The 12,797-nt window shown below is 39.3% G+C and overlaps 1 protein-coding gene across 1 annotated transcript in view; it reads left to right on the forward strand.

Annotated features, from left to right (window-relative positions):
* The window catches only part of edil3a (EGF-like repeats and discoidin I-like domains 3a), a 467,410-nt gene extending 454,856 nt beyond the window's left edge, over window positions 1-12,554 (forward strand). The window contains exon 10 of the mRNA XM_084307535.1: window positions 8,224-12,554. Coding sequence (XP_084163661.1) covers window positions 8,224-8,373 — 150 coding nt within the window. The 3' untranslated portion in view covers window positions 8,374-12,554. The remainder of the gene's footprint in view (window positions 1-8,223) is intronic.
* Window positions 12,555-12,797: the final 243 nt, after the last annotated feature.

Below are 12,797 nucleotides of genomic sequence, written 5' to 3' on the forward strand. Positions count from 1 at the left end.
CGACAAGACGAGATCAAATGCAGACGCAGTTCTGTTCTATCGCTCCGCTGTCATCGCCGGCAGCCGGCAGGTGTGTCTGATTGGCTGCACTGATACAGTGTGTGTCAGTGGGCTTGATTGCTACAGCTGTGCACAGCGGTCATTATTGCTCGGCAGAGGTCCGTTATCGAGTAATAACGGACCTCTGACGAGCGCTATTGACCAATCACAATCAAGCATTTCAGCGAATGTTAAAACACCATGTAATAAAATCAAATAATCTATACCTCCATCAAAGATTATGAACCTACAATGCGGTTTGGCGGATAGTTTTCAATAGGGCTGACCTTCGAAGCTTTTTTTGGCAATCGAAGCTTCGGGCCGAGCTTCGATTTTAATTCGAAGCTTCAAAAAAATATAAAAAATACAAATATTATATATGTATATATTTGTATCTTATGTTGTGGGACTTGTACAGCACTTTGGTAAACTTTGTTGTTTTTAAATGTGCTCTATAAATAAAGTGGATTGGATTAATTAATTAAGTAGCCCCTTTCGTGACTGTGACGCAGCCAACAAGGTTTCACTCGGCTGCCCTGCCTGGGTGCAGTGGGGCTGCTCTCACAGCCAACGACATGACATTACATAATTATGTTGCAACCTTCGTCTATCAAGCAAACAATTATATAAATATTTATATGTAGTTGATAGAGACAAAGGCAGAATGAACACAAATCTGTCCGACATAGTCTTAAATAACAAACGGCATTGCTTCGCTTCTTCGTCGACATGTCTGCTGCACATGTCCTTGTTGTTTTCAACACAGATAATCTCCACGTGCTTGTTGTAGAGAGGTGGAGTCGAGGCGCCGCTTACTTTCGTTTCATTGGAATGGAGGCGGGAAGGCGCAGCTTACTTTCGTTTCATTGGAATGGAGGCGCAAGATTTTGATTTATTTAAGACAGCCCTAGATTTCAATGAGTGGCTAGACTAGGGGAACATCACAGGTGGAACCTCACTCCCCAGATCTATAGAAAAGGTTATTATACTTCCCATAAGACTACAAAACATCCTGTTCTCTGTTCTTAAAATTAGATCCTCGCATTTACATATTGGCCCTATAATGTCAAACGCATTAGAAATATGGAGGGAAGCTAATAAGCACCTGGGAACTGATGGCACTGCATTCACTCTCACCATCTGACGCAACAACCTCCTTTTAACTGTCTCGAAACCTTTCACCTACATTCACTTTTTTTTCATGTCACTATCATTAGTTTAGCTCATCGAACTGTCAGCGTCTAGGATATAATCTTGCTCCTGAATGATTTTTCCGCACACATATATTTTAATCAAATGGAGTGAAGCGCTCACACTGTTGAGTCCTGGCTTTAGGCAGAATTACAAACAGATAATGTGGTAAATGCTTTGGTGTGTGTTCAGCTGACAATGTTGACATGCCCACTACACAAAGCGTACGCTCTCTCACTCACTCACACACACACACACACACACACACACACACACACACACACACACACACACACACACACACACACACACACACACACACACACACACACACGCACACACACACCACTGAGCGTTCAAGCTGCTGCGGTGAAAAGATGCGACAGGCTGCCTCCTTGTGTACCGGAGGGGACATGTGATGCAAGGCTTCTATCCTCACTACAGCCGACCAGTGGGAGGCATAGTCTAGCAACGTTCAAGACAGGGGAGGGAAGAATTGGAAATACGAAATTGAGATGGGAGAAAAATTGAAAATGGGGAGAAAAAGTGGATAAAAAAATAGTTCTGGGAATGTATATTAATCTCAGATTTCTGGGCTATTGTTAAAACAACCTCAATGGACGTGATATAAATGGATGTACCTTCATCACCAGCTCTGTTTCCTTTGGGTGACAAACCAAAACACAAGTTAATAGTTGTCTTGTGTGCCCTGACTGCAGCCGAGAAATCGATTCATAGATCTTGGTTTGATGTTGAAACAAATTTGAGGTAATTCTGGAAGATCTTGCTTTTAGATATAACCATTAGGGTGAGTTCAACTGCAAGGCTAAATGGTGCTTCCTCCAAAACTATAGAAAGCTTTTTTTCCAGAGCCAAATCCATTCTATCGTTTTTATAGTCAATCTATGTCCCACTATTCCCACATGTTGGTCACCTATCTCCTTGTTTGCTTGCAGCTCTTATTTGTTATTTTATGATGTGATTTCTTCACATGGTGGCCCCAACCAACACACAGTACTTCCTTGAACACAGTGACATTGAACTGATCTGAATAATCCATACTTAATCCATGATGCTCCTTCCAGGATGTCATGTTCATTATGGTTGTTAAGTAATGTAAAGGCATGTCGATAGGATATTATTTGTAACACATCTACACACATTATTGGTATTTTGTAATTAATTATTATTAATTAATTTAGTCTATTTATTGAACCTGTTGTTTTCAGGTTCAATTGGTTGGGGTTACCAAATCCTAACATGTTAATCTATATATATATATATATATAAAAATGAACAATTGACAATTTACCAAGTCCCACTACTACTGAATAGTCTGAAGAGGCCCTCTCTCCAGCTCAGTATGATCACCCTATCTCCATGTACCATAATGTGACACACGTATAGTGCCTGAGCACTCTCTCTCGTCTGGGATTCATTCTATGGCAACCCTCAACACAACCCTCTCCACAGAGGTTGCCAGTGTACCAAGTAATTAAATTAAACCAGTCATGCATGATTGGCATGTGGTTGCGTTAGATATATTTTTTCTTCCCACCAACAAAGGCTAGGTCTCGAATCTGTTTTTAAAGATTTAATCGTGGATTGAGAATTACAAGTTGCAAACTCTTAAGATCAGAGACAACAAAGAAGATTGAATTAAGCTTCCCTCAACGTGTCTTTGTATTTTACTCGTGAATTTATACTCTTTTCTGTCATCTAAACTTTTGACATTGTACCACATAAAAGCTGCTTTCATGTTTATAGGGAGGACCAGTTACTGTAAATGGCACACTCAGTTGACATAAGTACCTTGAACTGCATTTGAATTAGCTAATAAAGTGATAGAGACAATTAATTTGATATACTGTAGTTATGATTTTTTTGTTGTTTGTTTCTCAACTCTGGTGTAAACAGCACCATATGTCATTTGGAGTATCTACTGAATAGGCTAACTTAATGTTACTATAATATATATGTGTGTATACTATATTTTTGCTCATTTAGATCTACAGTATAGACCTCTCACAGGTGATGTATTTTCTGGCTGCACACCCGTCGTCTGCAGTCTTTACTGCAGCTATAGGAAAATGAATGGACTATTAACCCATTGACTGCCACGCTGTTTTTCCATTTTTACTCCCTAGCGCCAGCGTTATTGACCATTTTTACGATGTTTGCTGACCCATCGTATATTATATATTATAGCTATGGAGACAATAGTATGGCTCATTTGACAGGCACTATTTATACTCCAACAGGGACAAAACAGTTTATTTCTACATACCTTTGTTTGTGCGCTATACCACGCAAAAAAACGGCCCGTTTCACAATAGTCCAGGCTGGTTTCCTAGATATAGATATATTTCGAGATATAGAGTGTTTTGTGCACATATGCGCAAATCTGGCGGCTGCTTGCCTGAAACCTATATTATTGCCAGGTCAAAGGTAAACACGACCATATGTTTCTTCACAAAGCCATCGGGGGGGGGGGGGGGGTCATTTTCCGACGCTGCGATCATTACAAAAGCATGTTTTATGATGGGGTTCGGTAAAATAGACGTTACCATGGTCAGCAGGTACTCCACTAATAATAATAATAATTTTTTTTCGGGATTTCACGCGGGCTAGGGCTTAAAATATTATTTACAGTCAGGCTTATTTTCGGGCAGGGCCTGAAGTTCACGGGCTCGGGCAGGGCTCGGGCTTTATTTCAAGGCCCTTGCAGACCACTATTGCGCACTGATGGAGATAGTTCAAGTAAATCCAAGTGAGAGGGTCGTTCCATATCTACATAGAACAGTTAGAGGGTCATTGATGAACAAACCAACACAGTCATTTAGCCATCCTAATAATATCAAACCCATTCTGATGTTATCATAATGAAATCTGAATAGGTTGGTTATGTGAGATGATAAAATAATTACTTAAAGCAGCACTGTAATGAAAAAAAAATAACTAAATGAAAATGTAGTCTATAAATGTGAGATGCTACGAAATGTACAATGTATTTTATTTGTATTCCTAACATGTTTTTTTTGTTTGTTTTATAAATACATTTGACTTGACTATTTTAGTCTTGTAATGTTAATGTCCACAGCCTGATTTACTTAAATATCTGACATGTGCAATAGGGTCTCTCTCTCTCTCTCTCCCGATAGGGTCCTCAGACTCCCAGACCGTCTACAGAGCCGTACTTGATAATGACAATAAATATGCTGTTCCTGGTTATACTGTACTTTGAACCTCAGACAAAGGCATTGAGAAGATGTCCTCCCCAGAGGGGGATTTAGCTCTATGTGTATTAGCAGATCATTTGAGAATCAAACAGCCTAAAGTAAGTGGCCATGAAATGCAAGCAATTTTTGCTCCCCTCTTAACACATTGGACGCCAAAAACTAGTATACTCGTTATTGCCCGCCATGCGTTGTGCGCCAGAAACGAGTTAACTCGTTTTTGGGATCAATATAATTTTTTTTTGCCATGGCATTCATAATTCATCCAGCCTCCCTCCGGGACTGCAGCTGGACCCTGTCTGATATTGCAACGCCTCAATAGCGCCGCCTGGTGGATGTCGGGCGAGTTACACTCCAAGCCAAACTGGAAGTGGCGCTCGGTGCATCGAGGAAATTCCTCCGGCAGTAATATCTTGTAACGTGGGTCTAAATACACACTCGAGTGCATGGGATCGCTTTCGAAACGCAATAATCAATATGATTTCGGCGTTTATTGCGTCATACAAAAGGGAAATGGATCTAGCAGATCGACGTCAAATAATTGGCGAACAGTAAGAGGAATATAACGTTATTTTCAGCCCGATTGTTTATTCATTTCACGGCAATCCATCTGATCAACATATCAACCCATACTAAATAAAGCCGTTACTGACGATCAAGGAATTATAAACGACCCCCCCCCCCCTTTCCTTCACGCATGATGAAGCATAATGTATACCGATCATATAAAAAAAATTATATAGCGTGTATAGGAAAGGGCCTATAACTCGTGTTTTAGGAATTACTGTAGAAAACCTTAAAAACATACTTATATTCTCGACGGTATTAACACAACAATGTATGAATGAAAAAATATAACGTTCCCACATCCGGAACGATAGATACCCGATGTTGAATGGGCCGTAGTAATGTCGATAAAGCTATAATATTAAAAATGTTATAGCCCTGCAAAGAAGGTAAACATCTCCATAGGGTTACAGCACTGGCAGACTGGGCATAAGGATGGGCATACTGCGTGGCAGACAATGTGTTAAGGAAGTAGTCTTCTTATGGAAATTGTGCTGCTGTCACTTTTAGTTAAAATCCATAACAACAGAAATATAGAAATATAGAAATATATCACTCTGTGTAGACACTGTATCAGTCAATATTTGTTTTAAACACTAGTTAGTTTTGAAATTAACTTGAACTTAATCCATCAAAATCCTCCTTGAATGATAATAATAATAAAACTTTATTTGTATAGCACTTTTCATACAGAGGTTGCAGTTCAAAGTGCTTCACAACAGCAAAAAATACAGGCATAAGCGAGCATAAAAAGATAGACAGGTAGAATCACAGTGTTTCACATTAGGATCTAGCATCCCAATAGGCTCTCCGCTTACAGTTTTCAGTAACACAAATAGTAAAAATAGTTTAAAATGATTCAGTTTAAAAATAGTCAAAAAATTATAAAATAGAACGGACATAAAAAATACAGGCATGAGCGAGCATAGCAAGATATGGCAAATCACAGTGTTTCACATTAGGATCTAGCATCCTAATAGGCTCTCTATTCAGTAATACTCCTGTAATTCATGAACAAATAATCACAGTGTTTCACATTTGGATCTAGCAAATAATAAGAATAAAATGATTCAGTTTAAAAATAGTCATAAATAATCAGTGTTTCACATTTGGATCTAGCAAATAATAAGAATAGTTTAAAATGATTCAGTTTAAAAATAGTCATCAGTAAGAAGTAAAAAGTGCAATAACCGACACATGAATTTGATAGGCAGTGTAAAAGAGTAGGCAGGGTAAGAATAAATACAAGTTGTGTCAGGATATCCCTGATGTTTCCTCTTGCCACTAGGTGGTAGCAGATATCTATCAGTGAATGATGATGTAATAATCGCTGGGTGTTCTGCCATTGTAACGTAGCCTCATATTTCAAGAGGCTCTACTGTACAGTACGACTCGTACCGTCTCCTGTACCTGCTGGAGGTGCCCCACTGGTTTTATATTCCACACAATAACGAGTCCCATTACATTCCAATTAGACTGACATAATCACGTCTGTTTAATGAAAATGATCATGGCCTTCAGTGAAACAGTCCCTGTAGGTGCATTTCTCCCACATTATGTTTCATTCTGCCGTCAAAATACCACGCTCAACCACAGGGCTTCTAATAATCAGCAACAGTGTATGAATCGCAATTCATCAATTATACTTGTTTGTACCAATATTTTTAAATATTTACTCTCACTCTGCTCACTTAAAATAAATATGTTTAAAACAGTTTCTACATTTACTTGGCGTTCGCCTTCACATGTTTTCAGGACCTTGCAGCCTTATGTCGTCATCCCCCGCCATTTTAGGTGGTACAATATGTTCCCTATTTTTCTTCCTTTGTTCCCTCAGACATTTCCTTCACAGGGCTGTGTGTGTTAAAGGAACATTATAGGGGAACGAGGTGCTGAGAGAACAGATGACCTAAACCTGTGTTGAGGAAACAATATAGGGAAACAAGGTGCTGAGGGAACAGATGACCTAAACCTGTGTTGAGGGAACATTATAGGGGAACAAGGTGCTGAGGGAACAGATGACCTAAACCTGTGTTGAGGGAACATTATAGGGGAACAAGGTGCTGAGGGAACAGATGACCTAAACCTGTGTTGAGGGAACATTATAGGGGAACAAGGTGCTGAGGGAACAGATGACCTAAACCTGTGTTGAGGGAACATTATAGGGGAACAAGGTGCTGAGGGAACAGATGACCTAAACCTGTGTTGACGGAACATTATAGGGGAACAAGGTGCTGAGGGAATATAGAGCTGATCCTCTTCACTAAAGACCAAGGTGACATCCTTTCAGAACCCACAGCACTCGCACTTCTGATACATACTGCAAAAGGCTTATTGAGTGACTGATTTGCTATACAATAAATAAGTACTGCAGTAACAGGTGGTATTGCAGTATTGACACTGAGGTTTATGGGTCTCTAGTTGAAATGTCCCTAATGCCCTTCATTAGGGTCTCCCGTCTTTTTTATTTATATCTATGTAATTAGCATTACAATATTTATTGTCTGTGAGGAACTTTGAATTAAGTCAAACTAATTCAAATTGTCTACTTATTCTACTTGTTGTCTGTTGTTATTGTCTAGTTGTTATTCTGTCAAGGTTTTCCATCATCAGGGTGCTTGCTAGCTTGAAGATGTGTTGTTGTTGATTCCATGGATGGAGATGTTGAAAATGGCGACAAAAAGAACAGCAAGCAGAAAGGGATGAGAATTCTGACTGAAATAGTCAGCCTCTTTTCTTGATCCTCCAATCACAACTGTTGCTTCCCTCGGAGTGTGAGTGAATGTGAGTCATAAGCTGTGAAGCGCTTTGGATAAAAGTGCTACATAAATGCAGTCAATCTATATAAATGCAGTCAATTTATATACATGCAGTCCATTAATCCAGAAATAACCAAACGCAGCGTGTTAGCTGTGCACTCTAAGACTTGTATTGCCAGTAATAAAGAGATTAGAGCTTGCATTAGAGCTTATGAATGGGGTAAGAATGAACATTAAGATGTCTACAGTGCTGACATGGTGGTGTTATGTTGAGTTTGGGTGTAGGGAAGGTGACAGCCCCTACAAGCTTTCAGAACCCACATCACTCACCCTCGGCCTCCCCGGGTGTTGTAGGCTATACGTTGGCTTGTACATCACAACCCATTCCACAAATCTCATTACACTTACTATTTTTTTCTTTTTCATTACAGGTTTTCCAAGGCAACTTTGACAATGACACGCACAGAAAGAACGTGATAGATCCGCCCATCTACGCCCGTCTGGTCCGGATCCTCCCCTGGTCCTGGTACGGCAGGATCACTTTGCGGGCGGAAGTACTTGGATGCACTGAGGAAGAGTGAAGACCCCCCTCCCCCCCGCCCCCTCTCCTCCTCCTCTTCCTCAGTTCCCTTCTCCCTCCTCTTCTCCCTTGGCATACTGGAGTATCTAACCCTGGTATTTCAATATAAACTGTGCAACCTGTAAAAAAAAGAAAAAAAAAAAAAGATATATCAATTTCCAATGGATTTTTCAAGAATAAGTGTTTTGTTGTGGTGGGTTGCTGTTTTTATTTTCTTTCCTTTTTTTGTACAATGATTTGAAAACCTGCCCTTATCCCACTTTCTGTTCCTTTGATTTATTCTTTTCAGTGTGATTGTTGTTTTTTCATTCCTCTCAAGGTTTTCCATCCTGTCTGGAATGAACGGGTGGAACATATGAGAAGGGGTGGGGGGGTTTAGGTGATCGGTTAGGTGATTTCCTCACTGTGGATTATCAACTTGTTGCCATGGAAGCTATTGTACAGTGTCACTTTTTAACCAATATGTGAAACCTGTCTACAGAGACTGTTCGTGTCAGACCCGTGGAACGTACGCAAGCTAACTCTCTCCATAGGGTCTGAAAGAGACACGTTGTGAAATAAACAAATGGCTTGCCGGTGGAAATGGTCGTCAGTAAAGTCAATTTGACTTACCTTGGTGATGTGTTTGTGTCTTGTCTCTCATGCCGGGGGGCTATTCCTGGCGCTGTGATCACATTAAAGTGTGGAAACAGACTATGTTGTGCACCTCTCTGTCCTAAAAACAGCAGCGAAGCACAGCTCATGCATGAAGGCTATTTCAAAACTTGAATATAAAAAACCCTGTCTGATTGCACACTGACAGCCCGTTGCCTCGGTAACACACGGATAAATGGACTGTACTTTAATGTAATCACAGCACCAGGAATTAATTGCGACATGAGAGACAAGACACCAACACATTACACTCCCCCCCCCCCCCCCCCCCCAAGCTATTTGTTTATTAGTCAATGTGACGCTTTCAGACCCAACAGAGAGTTAGCTTGTGCACGTTCCATGGGTCTGACGTGTCTGGCTACCGTCTACCATGCTTCATTTGACATGATTAACACAACTGAATCTCATAAAACTATCCAAAACAGACCATCGGTAGATCACAATGAGAGATACAGAGGTATCAAATATATTTTTACTTTGATTATGACACTTCTTCAAGCCATGCTTTCCTCATAACTCACACTGACATTCTTACTACATGACATGCAACAATAGCAATGCTCTTGTATTATATGTAAAACACTAAAGAATTGCATGGTGCATAAATTATGATAATAGATGTACTGTATATTATGACAAATCATTTAAAAGCTCCTTCCCTAAGAGCAATGGCTTTTCTTTATAGGGACCTATTTTTTATGTGCATTTTTAAATCGTTCTGATACATACTGCAAAGGCTTACTGAGTGACTGATTTGCTAGACAATAAATACGTACTGCAGTAACACATGGTATTGCAGTATTGACACTGAGGTTTATGGGCTGTCTCTAGTTCAAATGTCCCTAATGCCCCTCATTAGGGTCTCCCATCTTTTTTATTTATATCTATGTAATTAGCATTACAATATCTTGTCTGTGAGGAACTTTGAATTAAGTCAAACCTTTCAAATTTTATATTTTATTTAGTTTGTCTCATTTGTTATATCAATTTGTATAATTTGTTGTTTTTGTTGTTGTCTTGGAGATCTAAGTTGCATCAATTTGAAATGCTCAGGATAGAAATCATCCATAATTACCCACAAAGGTATACTTTCTGGCCACCTCTTTAACATATTTCTATTATGTTAACAAACATGCCCATTGCAGTGAGAACAATAACATAAAGACATTACAAAAGCAATCATATTTTTTCATGCATCATTTGTTCATGTGTTTTTACACGAGGATAGCAAATCTTTATAGAATATAGATGATACAGTATGATGATACAGTACAGTATGTCTATGTGAAATATACATTGGCATAGAGCGGTACAAGAAGCTCTAAATACATGGGCAGTGACTTTAGTGGGGGGCCGTCATGTTGGAAGTCTTAATTATATACTGTAGGGACACTGAGGTTAAAATGGACAGCTTCAGTTTGAAAGTGTTTCAAAAAAGTTATGGAGTTTTAACAAAACCCCTTAATTTAAAGGCCCACAGAAAGTTCAGGCAGTAATTTGCATTTGTGTAAGGGTTCAAAGGGCTCAAATCACTGTCAGGCTATGCCAGATCTACACGTGAATACAGTAGACCAGTGATGACTTAAAGGAGACAACCCCAGGAGTCATTCCCCAATGAAAAGAAACAGGTGGGCATGGTCGAGGCCACCCGCGGTGAGTAGAGATACCTGCCCACAGAGTGCTTATCAATGATATTCAGCCTGAGATGATGTCATCGGACTATGTTTCCTCCATAGGAAAGTTTTTATTTTATTTATTTTAAAACATGTTGGTATCCCATTGCTCAGCACTGGGTCAATGTGGAACACAAACCACCATGACATGGGAGACATGGTTGTGCCTATTGTAAAAAGAAAAAGAAAAAAGTATTTGAACAGATAAGGATAATCAAGTACCTCATTTATCATCAAACGGTTCTGTACATGCAAGGGTATCTGTATGAAAATGTTGTTTCTGCTCTGGATTCCTCAGCTATAGATTGGCTGATTGGCTACGAATAGCCTACAAGGGACTTTGAACCACATTTAAGCCGCTGTGCACGCTGTATGGAGCTTGAGCATCGACCCATCCACTAGTTACTTCCCCTGATATATTTCCCAATGGAATTCACCGTTAAAGGTGCTTCAGCAACTGCTGAGACTATCTGTGTCTACTTTTAAGCTATCGCGTCACTTATAATCCTTGTTTATGCTGTCATTTAACCAAACGATGTCATACTGTACATGGAAAATGAAGTTGTTTTTATGCGGCTTATCTTTACCGCAGAATCCTTACTAATATAACTTTCAATGAAAACATGTGGTGATACAAAGGTCCTGGGGTGCAGACTTCTAGAAGTTGTGGCATGTTTAGAATGTCTGATGACATACAATTACTCATTTGGAATGATGTTAATCTTTCCAAATATTTTTTAACATTGTAGAAAAGGTTATGTTTAATGTTTCGCCTAGCATGGATGAAAATACTCTCAAAACAACATGTTGGGACATTCAATTCATAGTCACTTCATCATTCAACACCCAACATAATCCAAAAGCATTGAGCAAAAACATATAAAAACATGTTGCTGTTCAAATATGTTTTCACTTCATTGTATATTGCTGTATTTCATTGCATTTCAAGATATTTCTTGACATCAAATTGATTATTGTTCCATTAGGACTACATTTGGGTCTAAACAATTCGTGTTCAATATAACAAGGGAATACCACTCGTTATGCTGGTCTGTTGAATTCCAATGGAGATGGCCCACATTAGTCTAGTACTGAGGAAGGTAGCCCTGAAAAGTCTTGTTGGTCTCAAACCTTACTTACTGATGTAAACGTTTTGTTGAAACAACCTACTGTAAATTACAACATGTTAAAGTTGTTGTTGGTGTAAATCAGTGTCTATCATTCCTTAGGTACATGAACACCGTTAAGCATCATGGGAATAACTGATGTTTTTTTAATGGATGTATTTGGCTAAGCATCATTTTCTAGTTTGTCTGAAGACTTTTTGTCTGAATTAATTTGTATCTGTATTTGTATTATTTTTGCTTTCGCTCAAGCCGTTTACAAGCATCTCTTGTCCAGCATCTCCAGATGATTGTCCTCTGTTGTAGGCTGCATCTGTGTGCACTTTTCACTGAGCGGGATTCCTACCGACCATTGAAGATGTCTGCATGCACGTGTGGAGCTTGAGGAAGGATACAGTATATCAAAGATGTCCATAGGCACATTATGTTCTTACATATCAAAAACAGATCAAGTAGCTGTTACTTTGTACTCACTGTTGTTTGTCTCGTGCATTTTGTAGTAACGTCATCTTACAGAAGAAAAAAGGGAGCGAGAAGCAGTAAACCTCATTCTGTATTTGTATTTCTGTGTCAATTCTTCAACGTTTTACTTTCATCTCCTCTAGAGTGTCGAGCGCTATCTAGAAGATGTACCAATTATATGCTGGTAAGTTCAAGCCTGCGGAGAAGAGTCAGAAAACTAGGACTGTGTACAGCCAAAAAAAGATGTTGCTTCAAACAAAAGCTCTTTCAGTTTGACCAATAAAAAAAAGATGTCTGTGAATGAATATGCCTGACTCGTTTTCCTTTTTCTCAATTGGAAGTGTGCTATTTCTTACTCAATGATCTCTGCCATTTCCCTCTAACCTTTAGCCTGCACGTGAAATGACGTGATCTACACTCCGGTGCCAAAAACAGTTGATCTCTTGAGTTTTCCGAAAATCTCTAGATTCTTCAAAACCTTTTTTTACTTACTGGATTCAAATTATGCATGT

The sequence above is a fragment of the Notolepis coatsorum genome (assembly GCF_963971535.1).
Source record: "Notolepis coatsorum genome assembly, chromosome: 1".
NCBI classification, from domain to species: Eukaryota; Metazoa; Chordata; class Actinopteri; order Aulopiformes; family Paralepididae; genus Notolepis; species Notolepis coatsorum.